Here is a 22,562-nt window from a genome sequence, read left to right as displayed (position 1 = left end):
CGGTGAGCCCACAAAACTAATGGTAACTCATCAGGCCATTTGCCCTTAGCTTTGTCCAGTCTTTTCTTGATTCCATCAAGGATAGTTTTATTAGATGCCTCTGCTTGCCCATTACTCTGAGGGTAAGCTGGGGTGGAATAATAATTTCTTATTCCATACTGGGCACAAAAAGTCTTGAATTTCTTCTGAAATTGGGATCCATTGTCCGTAATCAATGAATAAGGGACCCCAAAACGAGTGATGATGTTTTTCCACACGAACCTTTCTATCATAGGTTCAGTGATTTTGGCTAATGGTTCTGCCTCAATCCACTTCGTAAAATAATCAGTTGCTACAAGCAGGAATTTTCGGTTCCCAGTTGCTTTGTGCAATGGACCTACGATATCCATTCCCCATTGGGCAAAAGGCCAGGGACTCGTCAAAGGCACCAGATCCTCAGCAGGTGTTCGAATCATTGGTGAGAATTTCTGACACTTCTCACAAATCTTTACATAAACTTTTGCATCTTCTTGCATGTGTGGCCACCAGTAGCCTTGAGTAATTGCTCGGTGAGCAATGGATCTCCCTCCAGCATGGCTCCCACATGTTCCCTCGTGGATCTCATGAAGGAACTTCTGTACCATCTCAGGATGTACGCATAGCAAATAAGGACCTGTGAAGGATTTCCTGTACAACTTACCCTCTGGGGACATCCAAAACCTAGCAGATTTGACTCTTATCTTATGGGCCTCCTTCTTATCAGAAGGGAGTATCTCGTCTCGTAAGAACTCTATTATTGGGTCCATCCAACTTGGTCCTTGGTTCACGTCCAAGACCAAGTCTACACTCCTTCCAATGCTCGGCTCATTCAGATATTCAACTGCTACCTTCCTTTTGAACTCAGTAGGAACAGCCGCAGCCAACCATGCTAAGGAATCCGCATGAGCATTCTGTCCTGAACTTATTTGCTCAATATATACCCTCTCGAAGGTATCAAGCAAGTCTTTTGCTGCCTGCACGTAGGCTACCATCTTTTCATTCCGAGTCTCGTACTCTCCGGACAGTTGATTCACAACAAGCTGGGAATCACAATACACCCTGACCCGTTCTGCTTTAAGGGTCTTCGCACTTCTTAACCCAGCCAAGAGTGCTTCATATTCAGCCACATTATTCGATGCACTGAATCCAAGCCGAACAGAGAGTTCAATGAGAACTCCTTGAGGGGGAAAGAGGACAACTCCAATTCCAGAACCAGTATTGCACGCTGATCCATCAACGAATAACTTCCATTCTTTGGGATCCTGTTCGGCTACGGGTTGATCCTTCAAGGATGATGTCTTAGCTGCCTGTTCCTTTCTCGTAGGAGGCAAAGGAGCAACGGTGGGGGAAAACTCCGCCACAAAATCAGCCAATACCTGGCCTTTAATTGTTGTACGTGGCTGATACTCGAGATCATACTGACTTAACTCTACGGACCATGTCGAGATCCGTCCCGAGAAATCTGCCTTTCGAAGCAGTGATTTTAATGGATACTCAGTATAAACCACAACCTTATGGCTTTGGAAGTAGTGTGGCAATTTCCTGGTTGCTGTCCTAAGTGCCAGGACAAGTTTTTCTAAAGGCAGATATCTCGTCTCTGCATTCAACAACGTCTTGCTAACATAATAGATGGGGATTTGTTCGATCCCCAAGTCCTTCAACAAGACTGCACTTACTGCATGCTCGGAAACAGCTAAGTACAGAATTAAAGACTCACCAGGCTGTGGAGTTGACAACAGTGGGGGCTCGGCCAGGTACTTCTTCAGGTCCTGGAAAGCTTGTTCACATTCTGCTCCCCATTCAAATCCCTCCCTTTTTTTCAATAACTGAAAAAAGGGTCTGCATTTGTCGCTTGACCTGCTGATGAATCTGTTAAGTGCTGCTGCCATCCCAGTCAGCCTTTGGACTTCCTTGGTAGTTTTGGGACTCTGTAATCTTTGTAAGGCATCAATCTGATCGGGATTTGCCTCTATCCCTCTCAAAGTTACCAAATGACCCAGGAATTTTCCTGAGCCAACTCCAAACGCACACTTCGAGGCGTTGAGCTTTAATTTATACTTCCTCAGGATTTCGAACACTTCCTTTAGATCAGAAATATGCCCTCCCTTTTCTCGACTCTTTACCACCATATCATCTATGTAAACTTCCAAAGTTTTCCCAATGAGATTTTTGAACATGATGGTTGCAAGTCTTTGGTATGTAGCCCCAGCATTCTTCAGTCCAAACGGCATGACACTGTAGCAGTATAATCCTCGAGGTGTGATGAAGGAAGTCTTCTCTTGATCAGGTTCAAACATAGCAATCTGATGATATCCTCGATATGCATCGAGAAAACTCATTCGCTCGTAACCAGAGGTTGCATCAACCAACTGGTCAATCCTGGGCAAAGGAAAACTATCCTTAGGACACGCTTTGTTTAGGTCTGTGAAGTCCACACAGACACGCCACTTTCCATTCTTCTTCTTTACTACAACAGTGTTGGATAACCACTCGGGGTAATAGACTTCTCGTATTGCTTTGGCTTCCAACAAACGATCTACCTCCTCAATCACTGCATCTACATGCTGCACGGCTGCCCTTCGTTTCTTCTGAATGATCGGCTTGTGCTGTGGGTCGATGTTTAGATGGTGACAGATCACATCTGCATCCACCCCAGGCATTTCCTCAGGCACCCATGCAAAAACATCAATATGCTCTTTCAAGAATTTTACCGATTCGGCCTTTTCATCTATTGGTAGTGATTCCCCAACCAAAAAATATCTTTCAGGATCAATCTCGTTGATCTGAATCTTCTCCAAGCCCTCTACCACTTTTTCAGCCGGGCTTCTTCCAACATCTTCGATGGTTGGTTGATCTGGTACTTCCAGTGTATGAATATGGTGGACTTTTGGGGCTGTTTTGATGATGGAAATTAAGCATTGTTGCGCCACCTTCTGGTTGCCTTTAAGAACTTCAATCCCATTTGATCCTGGGAATTTTACCATCTGGTGATAAGTCGAGGAGACTGCTCTCATCTTATGCAACCATGTCCTCCCTATAATCGCGTTATAGGAAGAAGGGACATCGACCACTAAAAAGTCCGTTCTTAGCACCACTGATCCGGCCCGAACAGGTAATGTCACTTTTCCAAGGGGCCAAACTGCTCCTGCACCGAACCCAATAAGAGGCGTTGTAGACTGTTCTAAGTCTGATTGTGCCAGCCCCATCTTCTTGAATGCATCGTAGTACAATACCTCTGTACAGCTCCCCGAGTCCACTAGAATTCTTTCGATGTCGTATTCCCCAATTCGTAGGGTTACGACCAATGCATCATTGTGGGGTATTTGGACCTCCCCCAAATCCTCATCACTGAATGCCATGCTCTCTTTGCATACATCAGTCTCTCGCCCCCTCTTGTTTCCCAACCGCATCACATGCTGATCATGCTTGACTTGCCTCTGAAATAGCCTAACCTCACTTCTCGTGTAAGGTGTGGCCAATCCATGTATCATATGGATGACGCCTTTAGGGTTTTGTTCGTAACCCAACTCCATGGCTTTCCCTTTCTCTTTAGGGTCCTCCTGGATAAATTCCTTAAGATAGCCCCGAGAGACTAAATCATCAAGGTGCCTTTTATATGTCTCACAATCTTCTGTCATATGGCCCCAATCCTTATGATAACTGCAGTGCTGATTCGTAGCACGTTTTGCATCTTTGTCTCCTCCTAGACTCGGAGGCCATTTGAAATATGGTTGATTCTTTATTCGATAAAGAATCCTGTAAATTGGCTCCTTCCAAACTGTAGTGATAGAAAAGAAGGATTTAGGGTCTGGAGCTTGCTTTTCTTTGTATGACTCCTTCTTATTCTGCCCGTATTCCTTTCTATCTCTGTAAGTCTTGGGTTCTGGCTTCTCCACCTTTTTAGCAGGTGCCTTTGGCTGTTCAGCAATTATTCTGCCGTCCTCACGGAGTATATCATCCTCCATTCTGGCATGTTGTTCTATCCGTTCCATCAATTTAGCCAGGGTGGCTACCGGATGTTTATTCAATGAACGGCGCAGCTCTCCCCGAACAGGTAAACCAGTTTTGAATGTTGCAATTGCGTACTCCTCACTACAACTTTCAATCTCGTTAAAAGTCTCCCAGTACTTCTTTGCATAATCCCTGATCTGTTCGTTCTCCTCCTGCTTCATGGTGGAAAGACTTTCAAAAGTCTTCGGGGCTTTTCTGCTTGTCAAGAACCGAGCAGTGAATTCCTCTGCCAACTGCCTCCATCCTCGTATGGATCGTGGGGCCAGTTTATGAAACCAGGACAAAGCCACTTTGCCAAGACTAGAGGGAAACATCTTGCACAAGATGGAATCATCCCCCTCATGCATAAACATGGCCTGTTGATAATGCTGTATGTGAGCCACGGGATCCGTATTTGTCTCGTAAAGTACGAATGCCCCGTGCTTCACTCTGCTCGGCAATCTCGCTTCTTGTAGCCTCCTTGTAAAGGGGGAGGCCGCAATATTACTCAGGGCCTTGCGTGCTGCTTCTCGTGCAGTCATTGTCCCATCCTCTTTTTCCTTCAAATTGTGGGCTGAAGCTTCGGCCCAATCAGCATCAGGTCTCTCGTACCTGTCTCGATGATGCTTTCTCGTATCCTCTTCCTCGGGGGTAGAGCTTCGATCTCTGCTTCTCCTTTTTCGTGAAGAAGTCTTTTTCTCTGGTGTTCGGCTTCTACTTCTTCTTCCCCTTTTTCGTGGAGAAGCCTTATGACGCCCTATAACAGGACTTCTACTCCCCCTTCTGCGTGAATGAGTCTGTTCATGAATCACCAGGGCCCGTCCGTCCCTTTGGGAATTCCGTCGAGAGAGTCCAGAATCCTCGGGGTGCTCTCGTACCTTCTGCAACTCTCGTATCTCGTACTCTCGTTTTCTTATTAAACGAGCATATTCCTCGATTTCTCTTCTTTTTTTATCAAGGACGTCATCATCGTTGTGTATACTCTTTGAACGAGTATCTGACTCCTCTCGTCGATGAGACTTGCTCCTTCTTGTGGAACCAGTAGCAGTTTTGTCTCCTTTTTCTTTGGAGTTTTCTCTGTCATGTCTACCAGTGGGCTTTCTCGGAGCACCTGGTGGAGATTTATCTCTTCCTCCACCCAACTGGTCCTTTGGACTAAACGGTGTGACTGGATTTTCTTCCGTCATGATTACTTTCTTCAAAAAAATCTGTTCGTTTCCCACAGACGGCGCCAATTGTAGGGGGATGAAAACAATTGACGCTTCGGATCAACTGGATTGCAACGGCTTATTCGTGCCTCTTCACCGGAACCCTAGCTCGACGTCTGAACCCTAATCTGCAAAATAGACAGGGGGTGAGTGCACCTTTGCCTCTCGTGGCAAAGGCCCTCCGATGCTTTTGTTAGTATCACGTACTAGAAAACTCAGCCCTAATTATCAGTAGGAAAGCAATAATAATGCAGTATTGCGTACCTCTCACCTCTAGGTTTTCCTCATATTTATAGATTTATGGATGCTTGCTGTCCAAGCATCCTTATTGCCATAGGATTCCTAACTCGTATAGGAAACCCAGGATATCAAGGAGTCTCGTTTCCTTTATCAGTTTATGGAAAAGAGTCCTTTTAGGATTCTTTTCCTTTAAGAGCCGAACATCCCATACTCGTTGGGTATCTTTCTCAGATCCTATATTCTTGGGATCTTTATCCCTATATGAGACATGACTATTCTGGAATCTTCCAGAGTATTCTCTCTGCTCCTACTCTCGATTGGAGTTCCATCTTTGTTCGGCCGTCTCATAGCCGAACAGACGTCTTGGACCAGTTAACTCACATGTAACTGGTCCTTGAGCCCGTACAACCTTCCTGGACCATTGACTTCTCATGTCACTGGTCCATATTGCCGAACACTTGTTTTAGCATGATGACTGTCCTGTCTATATTCAAACTATGGTCCCACGTACCATTTATTCGGATATCGATTGCATTGCTTTCAACCCGTGATCACTCGTATCACGTGCTAGGTTCTTTACATCATCTGTTCGGCTGTATCATAACCGAACAGTCTATTTATAGCCATGACTTCTCATATCACTGGTCCATATCGCTGTTCACCGAACTACTCGGCGGTAAGTCTAGTCGTATTTACCACGTGTTCCTAGACATCACGTGTTCGATAACTAAATGTACCTGCTCGGGAATACCTCCCTACAATTAATTGCACGCATCCTCATTAGATTGGCCTCTTGGCCCTATCATTTGGTCTCCTTGCATGGCCTCCCAAAATACATTAATTGCACGCACTACAAGAAAAATGGCCATTCCCGGCATTTTTCTTCCCGGCATTTTAATTAATGCCGGAAAAGCCACTATTACCCCGGAAAAAAATAATTATTACCGGCGTTTGTTCAAAAAAATGCTGGCAAAAGTCAATTTTTCCGCCAAAATAAGTACCGTCAAACTATTACCGGCATTTGTTGAAAAAAATGCCAGGAAAAATCAATATATAATATAAATATTTTTTATTGTGCATTGTAACCCAATATGGTGGCTAACCTAATTGGTAGCTACACGCGCGCGCGAGGCAAAGGTCACGAGTTCGAATCTTGGGGCAAGCAAATTCTTCACAAAATTTGCTTGACACGCAAGCGCCCACGTGGCATTTTGTCTTATATGGTACAATTTTTCCCGGCATTTGTACAAATGCCGCAAATGAGTCCATCTATTCCCGGCATTTATAAAGACCTTTACCGGCATTTGTACCATTACCGACGCACTCCTAGACGGCATTTGTTATAAATGCCGGTAATACTTGACAAATGCCGGTAATACTCTTTATCGGCATTTTTTAAACTTTTAGCGGCATTTATAAAATGCCGTGAAAAGCAAAATTTCTTGTAGTGACGCATCGTCATTGGATTGGCATCTTGACCCTATCATTTGGTCTCCTTGCATGGCCTCCCAAAATACATTAATTGCACACATCCTCGTTAGATTGGCCTCGTGGCCCTATCATTTGGTCTCCTTACATGGCCTCTTAGGGACGAAATAAGACGAACACTTTAAATAAATAAAATAATTGTTTGATATCTTTTTCATTTTTAGTTAACTTATTTTTGTTTCTAGTCACAATTTTATATTTTTTAAACTCTTCTTGTCGTTTCGTTGATACGAATAATTAATTTAAAATATCACTCAAATCTAACAAAAATTCAAAAAAAAAACGAATAAAACACATAAAATAAAGAAATAAGTTGAGTTAAAAAGAACACATCTCCAGAATAAAAAAAGTTTCTTGCGCAAAAAATGGTAATGCACGTGGGAGTAATTTTATTTTATGGAGTTCTATTCCCCCGACGACTGGCTAGCTTGTTGGAGAATGGTCCTAAGCGGCACCGTTTGAAAGTCGTACACAGCTGTAACGCGTACAACATCCCCGACTGCCTCCCTTGGGGCAAGGAAACCACGCAAAAGGAGTTCACTCCATCAGCCAGAAAATGGAAAAAGAAAGGACTGAACCTAGGGAGCCATTTCCATGTCCGTCGGACGTCAAAGTGGCGGACTCCGTCACCCTAAAGCTCTCCCCGACGAACTACTTCGCGTGGAAGAACCTGATGCTCACGTTCTTCGAGAGCCATCGCCTCAGTGGCTTCGTCGACGGCACCCTTCATCCGCCGAGCAAGCCGTCTCCGCTTGCGGAGTCTTCGGTTTTGGAAGAGAAGCGCCGGGAGGAGGAGGAAGAGAGGAGGGAGCTGATGCGTCGGGACGAATGGGACCAGAAGCATACGCAGCAGCGTGATTGGGAGAATGAGTCGGAGCAGGAGCGTCTGGGGGAGTTGGTGCGGGAGCAGGAGCGTGTGCGGGAGTGGGAGCAGGAGCGTCCGGAAGGAGAGCGGGAGCGGGAGAGGGAGCAGGAGCGTCGAGAGAACTGGAAGCGGGAGTGGGGGGAGGACTGGAAGAGTCGGGAGGAGCAGGAACGTCAGCAGGAGTGGGATCGGGAGAGGGAGCGTCGGAAGCAGTGGGATTGGGAGCGGGAGCGTCGGGAGAAGCGGAAGCAGGAGCGCCGGGAGGAGGAGCGTATATACACGGGGTGGAAGAGATCAGACGGTCTAGTAAGGGGATGGATACTAGCGATGCTGACAGAGGAAATACTGCTACAAGTGATGCATTTGGTAACTGCTCGAGAGGTTTGGATTAAGCTCAAGAAAATACTTACCCCACCTTTTCAACTCTCTCAACTTGAACTAATTGGTAAATTCTTTACCCTCACATTCTCGGGTTTAAGGTTGACTACGTTCTGATTAAAAGCCCATTTGAATGAAGTGATTTCATGAGAAAATAAAGGAAAGGGATGTGGTTTCTTAAGAAATTATTCATTTGGATTGAACATTTTAGTGAGAAATAGAGAAAAAAATAATAATAATAATGCAGTAATGTTTTGATTGATTTTTCTTCTTTCTTACCCAATCTCATCAAAAATGGTGAGATTCGGAAAGAAATGACTCAATTTCTTTACCCCTCCTTTCTCACCAGCCAAAAGGGGGTGCTTACTCAATGTTTTTTTTTTTCAACCGTGTATCAAATTTTAAAAATGGTAAAAAAACCGACTAGGTTTGGCTAAGTAAGCCAAATTGGCTTCTTTTTGTTCTTTTTTTCGAAAAACGTTTTGTATTTATTCGCTTTGCATCAAATTTTTACGAATTATTAATTTGTCTCGACAAAAGAAATCAAAAAAATAAAAAATAAAAACTATATTAGGTTTCTGACAATATACTTTTTTTATTTCTTTCGCCGAAATAAATTAATAATTCATAAAAATTTAACACGAAAAAAAAGTCAATTGACTTAGTTAGCCAAACCTCGATGCTTGTTTACCAAGGTTACATGGGGCCGAGGTAGAAATCTCACATAAACACATCAGAAGCTCGACCAATCAACTAGACGCAGCGTTCATTTCATTGTAGGAGTATTTTTTTTCTCACCTGGATTGAATCAACTTTCCAGTTTCATTCTAATCAACCAAACACTTATCGGAGTATTCCCTTTTGTTCAAACCATGAAATCCGATAGACTGGACAGACCAAAAAAGAGGGCAGATTCTAAGCCAGTACATGGTGTTGCACAAAGCCGTCCTAACCGCTGATTGGGACACCGCCGCCGAATTCTTGGGCCAGGAACCCGACGCAGTTTTTCAGCCCATAACGTGGTGCTTAGAAACGGCTCTTATCGTGGCCGTCCGTTCGGCTAAGCGAAACCACTTCGCGAAGAAGGTAATGGAGAAGATGCTGCGGGAGGGTGTAGCGCAACAAGACATATCGGGGGCCACCGCCCTCCACGCTGGGGTGGATGGAGGCAACATAGAGGCGGCTGTTTGGCTGGTGCAGAAGAATTCGGAATTGGCCAACATTGGGGACAAGTATGGAACACTCGCCGTGCATGTGGCGGCTGGACTTGGGAATAGGGAGATGGTTGATTTCTTGTTGAAACATACTACGAACCTGTCGGAGAATGAATCGGGTCTTAAACTATTGCATTCTTTGGCTTCCAGTGGACTTTATGGTGAGTAATACTTACCTTAATTCTATTTTACTCCTCCCGTCCCTAAAAGATTGACAATTTTTTATATCTATACCATTTGTCATTGCTCATAAGTCATATCTTTTAATATTTTATAATATTTTTCATGAATTCGAAAACTTTGGATTGTAAAACTAATCAAGAGCTATTAAACAAGATCCATATTGCATATATTTTGAGATTCATGTTAAAAAAATATAAGGAATAAAATTGACACAAGTACTAAAAATTGCCATCTTTTTTGGGACGGACGAAGTATTATTTTACCAAAAGAGTCTATAATCACGCCCACTCACACAGTACATGTACAACTATACACATGCTCACAATCATTTATATGTCTGTTATTGTAGAAGTCTTGTTGTTTTACTTGATATCCAAGCTAGTAAAAGACAGAATGAGATTGGTGGTGTCAATGGACCGGGGATCCTGAAGGGCGGAAGTGTCGTACAGGGTTGTAATGCACAATCTAGGCCATACAAAGTGTTTTCAATGATCTCGTATGGGTTGAGAGGGTTTAAGAGAACCCCGTTATAACCATATACATACATATATATATATATATGTGTATATATATACATGTATATTCCCCTTTAGTAAATACATCTTGGACCCACACAGTTGTGTTTAGAAATGACATATATGACCAAAATGACATTATGTAAAATTTTGGCTTAATTACTTTTATATCCCTTCGACTTTCACGTGAATTTCACTTCAGTTCTACGCCTTTCAATTTGAACAAAAATGACCTTCCACTTTTGATTGCGTTTCAATGTTTCCCCTCCCTAGCCTTCCATCCAATTTTTGGATGGAAAATAGTACGCTTGTGATTGGCACGCGACCTATTAATAAGGGTATATACGACATTCCTCCCTCAATCCCTATTTGGAGGGAGTTTTCCCTCCTTTAATTTCCCCTTTCCAGTCCTCTGTTTCTCGCCAAGCTCCTCTGTTATATTAATCCAAACCACACCAAACCCAATGCATTTTGTAATAGTACACCAAACCTAAAGAGAATGTAAGTGAGGATCAAGACCATGGCTAGAAGGCGCCGTGATTATGGACTTCATGCTCGCATTCAAACGTCCTGGACATTAGCCAACCTTGGTCGGAGGTTTCATCACCATCAATGTGTTCCTTAACCAATTCTATTACATCTTCCACCTATGTAGGTCCAATCCTAGCAAGTCCAACCCCATCCTCAAAAGTAGATCCTATTCCATGACATGAGCTGCTTTGGGTTTGTAAAATTTCAATGGAATTGATGGGTTCTATTGCTTCGTCGCAACCTAACCTCTTAGAAAGGTTCACACCCCAAGCGTAGGGTTAAGTCGTTGAAATCATAATAACCGGTAAGACCGGAATCGTTCCCACTGAGAAATCTTCTTAAGCGAATTCGGTTTAGAAGTTGCGTAGAGAATTGTGGCATTAAAGCGTCCAACTTTGGTTTTCGAATTGAATGACGAAATTTAAACTTGGAATTAAACTAGATTAGAGATGGTTCAGTCAAAGGGATTGTTTTACCCACGACTTAGCCGTCAAACGGTTTCTTCATCTAACTCAAGAGTGGACCGAAACCGTCCGGATTCCACTAGAAGAGTTAAAAGCTGAAGACTACTTATAACTTAATTCAAGGCTCTGATTCAAATTGAACTCATTTAACGCAGGTGAGAGACGAAAAAGAATCGTTCGCATGCGTAGGATTATCAAGCTCGTAGCATAAGGCGATAAACTTCATTGATCAAAGAAACCACCAACCCCATGATCAAAACTAGACATCATGGGTTTAATTCATTCAAAACCTTGAAATTAAGCTAAAGTTTAAGAGAAACCATTTAGACCACTAAGTCATAGAGTAAACCTCACCCCATGACCAAACCTATGAACTACTCACTCATAACAATAAGACTAGAAAAAGAGTTAAGCAAAGAAAACAGATTCACCGATAAAAACAAAATAAACTAGATTTTATAAAAGATCCAAACCACACGAACAATTTTAATACTTGAGAAATTAACGTAACACAAATGCTTGCTAGTGTTCTTGAAGGAGACAAGTAAGAAAAGCTTGAAACAAAGCTAAGGAGAAACATAGAGCAAAAACTAGAAAACTTAGGCCTAAAACTAACTAATGGCCATCTTTCCATAAATGGTATACAAGCCTATTTATAGGGCTTATAAAATCAGCCTTACAATGGACAAAAAGACCCTCAAAATATCCCAAAAACATGCCTAAAGTAGAAACTTTCCATATATGAAAGGTTGAAAAATTCAGCAAAAAGGTGTTAGGGTCGAAGGGCATTGGTACCGGTACTTCAAAAATAAGGTATTGGTACCAACTCAACTGTCTTCTATTTCAGCACAAAGGTATCGGTATTATGTTTTTGAGATATCGGTACCATTGTCTGCAAAACTGCAAAACATGGCAACTTGGCCTTTGAGCTCTTGTGATGTCCTGACAGCCCTCCGATACTTCGATACTCGATCAACGGGACTTGACGGAGGTGTGCCATGTGGTCTAGGTCTCTCGAATACCCTCGAGGGCCATCCTTGATGCATTTGGCACGATCCACGCCAACTTGACCACCGAGTGGCCTCCGGGGCTTCTTGAGGTACCATTAGGTTCCGCTAGCAAAGAAATGGGTACTGGCGGGCACTTGGACACTTGGCTGCACCTCGATACATCCTTTGGCGCTCAAACACGCCTTATTAGCACGTTTTACCTAAAACATCCTCAAACAAACCTTACGTGCAATATCGCATAAAAACGACAACATATATGTACAAACACAACATACTAGAGAACTTAAGCACCAACAATATGCATTATTGGGTGCTTATCATCTATATATATATATATATCAACTAACCTACGCGGGGGGAAGTTGTGCAATCATATTCATTACATTAGTGTCATTCAATAACATCTTTAACATAAGTTTTACAATTTTCTCAGTCATCACATAGTAATAGTTTATCATACCCGTGTACCCCAGTTTCTCGACAATATCAACAACTTCTATCATAGAGAATTTATTAGGGTGGCAGTCATCAACATACATAGAGCTCCCTCCCTCATACCTAATTCTAGGTATGTTTACGAACTTACCCCCATGGAAAATCTGGATACTAAAAAATTCATCGATCACTACATTAACATTCTAGAAAGGACCACAGAGTCACGAACAAGGACAAAAAAAACAAAGATAAAAACAAAAAAGGAACTCGTGCATGGAATAGTAAACAATGAAAAAAGGAACCCTCACCCCCAAATTTGAATAAACAAAGGCCAAAGCTTTGTGCAGCATGGAAAGTGGTGTGTCTCGTTGAAAATGCAAAAGGACCAAATAGTATCGTTTCTACGTTCACTAATTTCATTTTTTTAACTGTAAAACAAAGAAATAAATAAATACTAGGGTTATGTCGTCTTCCAGATGTAGACATTGCTTCATCCAAAGCTCTTTGTCATCATCTTCCTATTGATCTAGTTGTGGTTTGGGTTCGAGGTTGGTAGATACATTAGGGTGTACAGAAGGGGAAAAAGCTAATTGGAAATTATAAAGGTTGGGTTTTCTTTGGGGAAGTAGGATATGAGAGAAATGTCATATAAACCCTTCTAAATAGGTCACGTGCCAATTACATGCGTATTTTTCGTCCAAAAATTGGACGGAATGCCAGGGAGGGGCAACATTGAAACTCAATCCAAAAGTGGAAGATCAGTTTTGTTCAAATTGAAAGGCGAAGGGCTGAAGTGGAATTCGAGTGAAAGTCGAAGGGAAATATAGGTAATTAACCCCTTAGTTCTTGTGAAACAAAAGGAAATGCGTATATTTGTTGGCGTTTAAAGAATGAAAAAATTAATTATTTAACGTGTGTTTTCCACTTGATATAATTGGACAGACATTGCTTTAACATTTCTTCAGCAAAACCGAAAGCTAGCATCCATGGAACCCTCCCCATTGGTGGTAATCACTCAAAAGCGCACTTCGTTCCTTAGTGGAACCAGCTTGAACATCTTGCAGCACTTAATCTATTCTGGTTAGTCTCTTCATTTTGAGAAACTATGGCATATACAGACTATGCGCTCGATCTATGATAGGGTCAAATAATACTTTGTGATGTCAATTGTCATGTAGGCATTCCTTTAAAAATGGAAGACATTGCAAACCACCCTCAAGAAAGGGACATTGAGAATCCTGCCAAGTGCGTAGTTTCTGCTATGATTTATGGTAAGACTTGAACCACTAATTTCCTTCAACCATTTGTAATTGTTGCATTTTAGAACTTGCGAAATTAACCTGGGACTAGCTCATGTGAAAAAGAGCATCAACGGCTTATTCATATGGAAATTTGGACTCTAAACCCCTTTCCTAACCAAATTTGGAGACAAGTTATTCGGTAGTCCTGAAAGGTATTCAATAAAATATTCCAACAAGGTATTGCTAATGCCAAAATTGTGTTTGTTTGTGCCAGAACTGTAGTGCATAAAAGCCTCCAAAACTGTACGTAGTGTATAAGCAGGCTTTTATGCACTACAGTTTTGGCACAAACAAAAACAGTTTTGGCATTATCATTTTCCTTCCAATACTGTGTAACCAAGAGCAACAAACAACATACTTCGATTTCGAAAATAACGACAAACTATGAAGCACCAACACTCCTAGAGGTAGCATGTCTTGTTGTTCCACACAGGGACATGCAGGAGATAAGACAAATTAAATACATATGAAACACGCCATGTAGGGTGTCCATTAATTTTTTTTTTTTTTAATTTTTTTTTTTGGGGTGGGGGGCGGGGGAGGGACACATAAAGACACTGTAAGCCTTAAATATGTTTTGTACGTTTGTTTTATAAAAAAAAAGTCTAATACAATGTATGTTCAATACTTGTTTATATATGCTTCTTGCTTATACATATTCCTAAGCATGTTGTGTATATTATTGTGCAAAATGTTGGGTTAATATCACTCTTCTAAAACTTGGGTGGAGTCATTGGCGACGCCAACATGTAAGGTGTGGGGTCAGGTGTGGGGTCAGAGTAGTATGCATTGATGGGATTCCACTCAGTTAGAAGCTAGCGATTATAATATTGAATGGGAGAGTGTTGCCAATTAACACAAATATACAGAATCTGCATACGTAGAAATTAATTTTTTTTATTGAGTTATTGGAAATAGAGATTATTTGTCGATTAATGTAAAACTATTTGATGTAAAGCAATTGAAGTTTAAATTCACAAATTAATGACCCCATGAAAAATAATTCTTGGAGTTGCCACTAGGTGGAGTAACCAGTCTAGTGAAGGAAGGCCACTTAGTGTGGTTGGTTTCTTATTCTCCCTCTTGAGGGATAGATTCTGAGTTCAAGTCCTCATTGAAGCGGTGCTCGACTCCCGTTAATACGACTAACTTTCTATATTTCTATTGTCTGATTTCAAAAAATTTGTCATGCAGTGAAGCAAAAGTTGACTGCACTGTTTTGGGATGTCGCCGAAAAACTTGGTAAGGATTCACTATACCTACGTTCGCATATATATATGCAGAATCAGTCTTGATTCCTTTCAAGTGCAGACCCTTTCAATTCCATTAAATCCCTTCGGGAGACCAAATTGATGCACCACCAAGCACTCAATCTTGTCAAATGCCTTTGCGAGGAGGTAGTGAAAACCGACTTCCCGAATGCTGCGAAAATCTTCACAGAGCCGCTGAGGAACGCGACGTGCCTGGGGATCCATGAGATTGTGGAGGAGATTTTAGAGTCGTTCCCAAGCGCAATTCACTTGAGGAGCGAGAGGGATCAGTCCCTATTCCACCTCGCGATCGTGTACCGTCGGGAGAACGTTTTCAACCTCATCTATCAAATGGAGGAGGACCGGCGTGCGCGTGCGTTTTTGTCGATGCCAGATGCGTCGACAAATAACGCGCTGCACTCGGCTGGGAACTTGGCACTGCAGCAGCAGCTCTTGCTTCGAGCAAGTGCTCCTGGTGCGGCTCTACAGATGCAGCGTGAGTTACAGTGGTTTGAGGTAATTAATACTTTTAACTTTCGGGACATAATAGAGTATGTTTATTCTATGTGAAGAAATTGAATTGTTTTTATGTCTTTTTTGTACTTTTTTTGTTTGCTATTTAGATTTTTTCTTTTCATACTTTTTCAACTCGTCCAGAAAAGATAAATAAAAAAATTGATCAAAATTCAAAAGTAAAAAAGAAAATCAACAAGGACAAGTATAAGTATAAGTTGGAAAGTGTGTGCTTTTTAAACTTGCTTTTAAGACTTTCAAATTGATCTAAATGTTTTACTTTCTCGATTCAACCAGTAAAAAAAAAGAAAGTAAAGAACACAAAAATCGAAGTTAAGATATTCATGGACATCTACGAATCAATTTTTTTTGAAATATTTAAATATTCATCCTCTTTATCCATGCCATGTAAGAATTCATCCCACTCTTTTTTCATGCTTATGTTTTCATCCTTGCATTATGTGAATTACCATTATTACCCTTTATTCTATTTTATATATAGATATTAAACATAAGAGGGGGGGAGGGGTTGCGGATGAAACTGTTTCCTAAATCTATGGATGAAAACTGTTTAGAATTGAGATACAACAGGGGAAGAGATGATTATTTTTAAAATTTCAAATTTCCAACAATCCCACTGATTTCTCAGTTCCATTTATTTCGGATGATAACGTAAGCTTTTCCCGGTATTTAAGGTCCCACATCTGGTAGTTTAGTCTTACCTTACTCCAAACGATCGTCTTTCTGCATTCTACATTGCATAATATTAATGGACTTTGAAACGTTGGCCAATACAAGTTTTGGTGGTAAATTATCCATGCTTGATAATTTACCCAGATCCAAGCATAATTCATGATCAGTTTACCATATCAGTGGTCAATTTTTCGTTACATTCTAAATGCCCACAATCAAAAGATTACATTATGTATTGCAATCTAAATAATGGGGAACCAATTGCCCAAAACCACCAGAAGCTTATAATATACCAATTGAAAAGCTTCCACTCAAAAGTGCTTGGACACTCCAACTCGGTACCTGCAAAATATGATAATATCATCCAACCAACTAATTATATTTTAGCAAGCAGTACCAGAACTCTAAAAAAAACAGTAGACACCCAAAAAACCCAAACGAAGGGTTCCAAAAACTAGTAACGTCATCCTATCTTCGCCAAGTTAGCAAAATCAACATCAGGAATACCAGGTACCAGCATCCGAACTCCACAAATGTTAAACATCACTTAGGAATGCTTTAACTATTAGTGACCGCATGCTTTGGCATGCTGCTTTCCGTAGTTTCGACGCGATATCTTCATTCTTATAGTATTGCCGGATGTTTGGCCTTAAGCCCTCGTGCTACACTCCCAAATCTTGTGCGAATCTTCGAGGACCCTTCCACATCATGATTTTCTTGTGGTCTCATACCTTTTATCTTCGAAGGTGGCGTATCTTCAACTATTGCATCATCTAGATCCACTGCTCTTTGTTTCAACCTAGCTCCCCTAACTCCTAAAATAATGTTGGACAATCCATTAGGTCAACCAGACATGATACAGTGGCCATGTTAAAAACGTACATCATAAAGTGACCATGTTTTATAAAACACTAACAAATAATTATTGGCTTCTTTTCAAGTACACTAGTCTTGGCCAATATAAAATGGCCAATTTACCACCTACTAGCATCACTTGACAATAAATTCAGGTTGTCAAATTTACTTCATGCAACACGGTTTATATAGCATCCAAAATGTCATTGGTGAATATAACATGATAAGCTGACCACATATTTGCATGACTTATTCATTGATCAAGTTGGCCAACTAGACTACAAAAAGTCATATTTCCCACTGATCTTATTTCAAGAAAAATGGCTAAATTAGCATCAAAACCAGAAATAACATGACATAATCAAACCGTTACATGATTAAATTACCATGGCGTTACATGGTTACATTACCATATCAATTATAACGTTACATTACCGTTCCTAATCTAACTTCGAACCGAGTTAAAAAAAACATGACATAAACACTATAGCATTCGGAATCGATAATTTTAGAAATATAACATGATCAGTTGACCACATATTTACATGTTTTATTCATTGTTCAAGTTGGCCAACCAGGAAAGAAAAAGTCATACTTTTCATGTATCTTGTTTCACAGAACATGGCTAAATTACCATAAAAAAAAAAAGGAGTTACTCAAACCGTTACATAGTTAGATGGTTAAATTACCATGACGTTTAAAGGTTACATTACCATGACGATTACAACGTTACATTACCGTTCCTAATCTAGCTTCGAACAAAATTTAAAAAAACATGACATAAACAATATAACATTGAAATCATGAAATGTAGCGCCCACAATTTAAGGAATCGATATTTTTAAGAAAACATGACATATCTACTTCATGACGAAATCATGAATTCATGAATATCGGCAATAATCTTAATTAGAACACACAGGAACAAACTTAATTAGGAACCCCAAATCATGAATTGATGAATATCGGGTTCAATCTCACTGAATCATGACATCCAGCCGATTACCCCACTAATTCATGCCTTATTGCGACACACAGTAACAAATTTAGCACAATGGGCATAAACAAATCAGTTTTACAAGCATAACCTAGCTCCAACCGGCAAATCCAAACAAAACAACCGAAGAACAAAAGGGGGTTTAAGGGATAGACTTACGAAATCTGGCCATGTCGGTTTCATCACCTTCTTCTCCGCCGCTGGCTTCAACCACGTACGACTTGATTGATTTTTGCCGTCGCGAAGTTTTCCGCAAAAAAAACCCATTCTGAAAGGACGGGAGAACGCATTCGCCGTAGTGCGCCGCCGGTATACGAAAAAATAGAGGGTGGACGAGATTGGGTTTCTGATTCGTTTAGGTTTATACCAACTAGAGTTTTTCGAAAATTTGAGCTCCAAAATCGAATGGATGGGTTCCGTTTAAGATGGATATGGTCGATTAATATCAACAATGAGAATTGCAGGATGTGCACCCGAAAATTTTGGAAATCTGGTAGTTGGAGTAAACGGGATTCTTGCAAGGACGAAAGGGATTATGATCTCGTCCCCAATTTCTACACTCTATATATATAATATAATATAATAACAATAAAAGGGCATTAAGGGTATAGAAACTAGTAAGAGGACGAATTCATAAATAGCTCAAAATGGGAGGACGAAATCATAAGTCTGTTAGACTTCTTGGACGAATAATTAAGCCTCCCATTTTTTTTCAGCAAAAGAAATTTATTGACTCAAAGAAAATATTATGGTGAGAAAAAATGATGAAGACGAAAGCAAATGAGGCAAAAGAGATATGCCCAAACAAAGGGAACACACCACCAAACCTCAGCTTCTACAACAACCTAAGTTGATAAGAAGCCAATCCAAAAAACACCAAAACATCGAAAAGCTACACCAAAAAAATTGAAACACCAACACAAACCACCACATGCAACAAGCCAAAAGGCCCCTATACTAACAAGTAACAACCAAACGCTCAAAATAAACCATATTCAAGCACTCCAATTCACATTATAGAGTCTTTGTAGAACTGAATTCATCTCATTGTAAACTTCATTTATGCATTAGTATTTGACGATGATTTAGATCAAGAAATTTAACCTTGTATGTTGGTCCTCGAATAATATGATGTTATGTGACAATTTTCCCATAACATGAGTGATCCACACATGACTCAAACCACAAGGGCTATATATAGAAGTATTCCAGTCTTTTTTCTTTCTTGTTGAGAATGGCCGATATCTTTTAAATGTTAATGGACGAAGACTTCTTCTTTCAAAAGAATGGTGTTGTTAACGGTGCATTCCTAACTCCAATAAAATAAATAGTTCTTTCTCATTCCTAATTCATCCACTTCTAAATGCAGGAAGTAGGAAATTTCATACTGCCCCAAGCCAAAGAACACATGAACGCAGACGGAAAAACCCCTCAAGAAGTATTCACAGACACACACAAGGACTTGGTCAAAGAAGGAGAACAGTGGATGAAAGACACCGCCAATTCCTGCTCTATCGTGGCGGCCTTGATCACGACAATAGTATTTGCGGCCGCCATCACGGTCCCAGGGGGTTCCAATGGCAACAGTGGTCTCCCACTAAGATTGGGAGACCGAGCCTTTACCTTGTTCGGCGTATTTGATGCACTCGCCATGTTCTCCTCATCCTCTTCCTTGTTGATGTTCTTGTCCATCCTCACGTCTCGCTATGGGGAACAAGATTTTCGGTATTCCTTACCCAGGAGATTGATTATTGGGCTGGTGACTCTATTCCTCTCCATTATATCCATGATGGTTGCATTTGGTGCGACATTAAAAATCGTATTTGGGGAAAAGAAGGCGTGGATTGTTATTCCTGTGGCTGTTTTATCCTGTGTGCCCGTCACCTTGTTTGTGTTGTTGCAGTTTCCGTTACTCCTTGATATGATCAAATCCACTTACTATCCGGGCATATTCAGGAAGCAGAGTAATCGCATTCTACACTAAAGAGAAGAAAATCATGAGGTGAATTGATTTGGGCATTTATCTTTTAAGCTATTCACCTGTGTTGTGTTAATGATCTGGTTTCTTCATTTGTTATCATACATCACTACGGTGATTGAAGCAATCTAGTTTTTTCTTCATTTGTTTTTTGATTGACAAAAATAAGGCTGTCTCTTAATGTGTAAGTACTGATTAATGCCAATAAAAAAGAATAGCCTTTGAGGGAGAGAGAGGAAAAAAGGATTTATCCTACTAGAAAAACTCAATCGTAGCTCTTTGGAGCATTCGTTCGAATCGTTCCCTTTCCAGTGGTGGAATTAATCTTCCTCCTGTCTCTTTGACCGAATCATGTAAATCATGGCCTCACTTGTGTCTTTGTTGATAAATTTGGTTTCTTTAATATTAGTTTTGCATATTATTGGTTGCTTTCATTGCGTCCATTATCTTTGAACTGAGTGTTGTCCATTTAACAGATATTAAGAATCTTAAAAGGGGAGAAAGATGTAGAGGAATTTTTAAAATCCCAGTTTGAAGATTGAAGAAAGGTACAGAAAGCAAGGAAAATACTGACGATGAAGTTTATCACCATTCAAGTGCAGACTCATTTGATCCTTGCATTGCTTGACACAGAAGACACCTCCCCATCGCTCAGCAGTGGGGAGCAAAGCAGCGGAACTTCCTCGGAAGAATACTTGAAAGGAAGATGGAGCCGGTCATCAAGCTTAGATTAGCTTCTTTTCGCTGTCAACAAAATATATTTGGGTAGTTTTTTCAAGACATTTCTGCTGCTAGCTGAGCTTGAAGTATGTCTGTCACTGTACAGTATGAGGAAGAGTTTGCACCCGGCCGGTTATGAGGTGATTTGTAGAGATATAGACATTGTGTTCATTTATGAAAGGAACAAGTCCCTACGATTGAGGGATGTTTAAGTTAAGGGCATAACTGGTCTCTCTTTGAGGGGGAGGAAACTATATTTTCCCTAGACTTTCATTTATACATAGTTTCAAAAAATATTTAGAAATTTTCTGGGAATCTTCAGAAAATATTCAAGGAAGTGATCCTCTTGGTTCCACGTTTTTTCCTAAAACTTAATTTTCAACAATAATGTGCTCTTGCTCTGTAACAATTTTTTCATGTAGTTGACCCCAATTGATCGGGACTAAATGTTCGGTTTGGTTTGGTTATTGTTTGCATTAGTATTTTACTAACTATGAAGAAACTATAGTATTACCATCCTTAGTATTCTTAGTGAACGTTCTTTAGTTAAATATTACATCACCTAGCGACAGTGCTTAACGTGCCCTACAGCATTTTGGACCACTTACCATCCCAGTTCTACGTCATTTTCCCAAGTTCGCATTCAACCCCGTGGAAACATTATATGATAGGATTGATAAAGAAAAGTCACTGTACATCTCAATGGGAAGAAATTATCCAAAATGCAGCTAGAGTAGCAGCAAATGATGTTACATCGCCCTCGTTTATTTGAAATTTCGCACACTAGATCTCTAAGCCAAATGTATACTACAGTGGTTTTTATTTAGCCAATCACTGGATTAAGAAGCGTCAATACATCACACACAACGCAAGTAACTCTATTTGCACCTAAAGCGAATCAAATATCGACAATGTCTAGAAAACACGGTGGAGTTTGTATGCAATACTCACAATATTCAGATGCTGTGTTTCCAGTGGCTGTTCTCTTTTGCTGGCTCTCCTTGGCTGCAATGTGTGAACCAGCTCAATTCACTCTTTAATCTGTGGCCATTTCAGCAGTGAGCTGCTTTCAAAGAATCTCGAATTGGCTTCTGCTTCCTTTTCCATCTTCTGTTCACTTCTATCAATTGTGTACTGCAATGCCATCGTCTTCATACATCATGTATTATTAATGCACTTTCTCCTCAATCTGATATAGTAAGATATAATCAATAAATTCTTGATTGAAGACACTGTTTTCTTAAACTATGTTAAGGCAATTCCAAAAGTAACCACATTGCCAAACTGCTCAAAATACCGTCCCCCGCCCACACATGTAAAACCAGAGTTTCCTCTCACATTGCAAAAGTAAACGTGTTCTTGACAGTTGACAGAGAGTAACTACAAAGTATGCATTATAATATATTCTCTTCGCACAACGAGGATTATCAAGATAAACAAACAATTCATAAGAATAAAGAAGATGGCCAAGGCAGCTTTGCGCTCTTATTATGACAGGAAACAAACATCAAAATCCTTAGGAGACTTCAATGACTCCCACACGTATCGGGTTATGAACCAAATTGTTATGATTTCAAGACTGAAGGCTCAACGCTTCACTCTGTTAAAGCCACCAGACACAATCTTTTCTTTTGCTTTGTAGGACTATTTCCACTTCCATCTTTCATCGACGTAGTCCAATCAATTTATTCCCTTCGACTGTCCTAGGATCAAGGA

General features: G+C 40.6%; 2 protein-coding genes and 1 long non-coding RNA gene across 6 annotated transcripts in view; 2 read left to right on the top strand and 1 right to left on the bottom strand.

Annotated features, from left to right (window-relative positions):
* Positions 1 to 22,562, top strand: part of LOC131326967 (uncharacterized) — a 145,411-nt gene that overhangs the window by 101,697 nt on the left and 21,152 nt on the right. The gene's annotated exons all lie outside the window — the stretch shown is intronic.
* LOC131326969 (uncharacterized) lies at positions 7,384 to 21,183 on the top strand. Of its 2 annotated transcripts, none has more exons than XM_058359906.1 (8): positions 7,384 to 8,254; positions 9,074 to 9,562; positions 13,482 to 13,619; positions 13,718 to 13,810; positions 15,035 to 15,082; positions 15,152 to 15,606; positions 19,518 to 20,150; positions 20,603 to 21,183. In XM_058359906.1, the coding sequence occupies exons 1-7, from the start codon at positions 7,501 to 7,503 to the stop codon at positions 20,130 to 20,132; spliced, it is 2,592 nt and encodes an 863-aa protein (XP_058215889.1). In that variant the 5' UTR covers positions 7,384 to 7,500; the 3' UTR covers positions 20,133 to 20,150; positions 20,603 to 21,183. The 2 variants fall into 2 exon arrangements, with proteins under 2 accessions (XP_058215889.1, XP_058215890.1); XM_058359907.1 differs by having other exon boundaries at positions 7,385 to 8,254; positions 15,281 to 15,606.
* LOC131326976 (uncharacterized) overlaps positions 20,680 to 22,562 on the bottom strand; it is a 26,960-nt gene continuing 25,077 nt past the window's right edge. Inside the window, exon 2 of the long non-coding RNA XR_009200140.1 lies at positions 20,680 to 20,870. This is a non-coding gene — a long non-coding RNA (uncharacterized LOC131326976). The remainder of the gene's footprint in view (positions 20,871 to 22,562) is intronic.

The sequence above is a fragment of the Rhododendron vialii genome, chromosome 5a (assembly GCF_030253575.1).
Source record: "Rhododendron vialii isolate Sample 1 chromosome 5a, ASM3025357v1".
NCBI classification, from domain to species: domain Eukaryota; kingdom Viridiplantae; phylum Streptophyta; class Magnoliopsida; order Ericales; family Ericaceae; genus Rhododendron; species Rhododendron vialii.
Note: the sequence above shows the minus strand (reverse complement) of the source record. Positions and strands in the feature narration are given on the sequence as shown.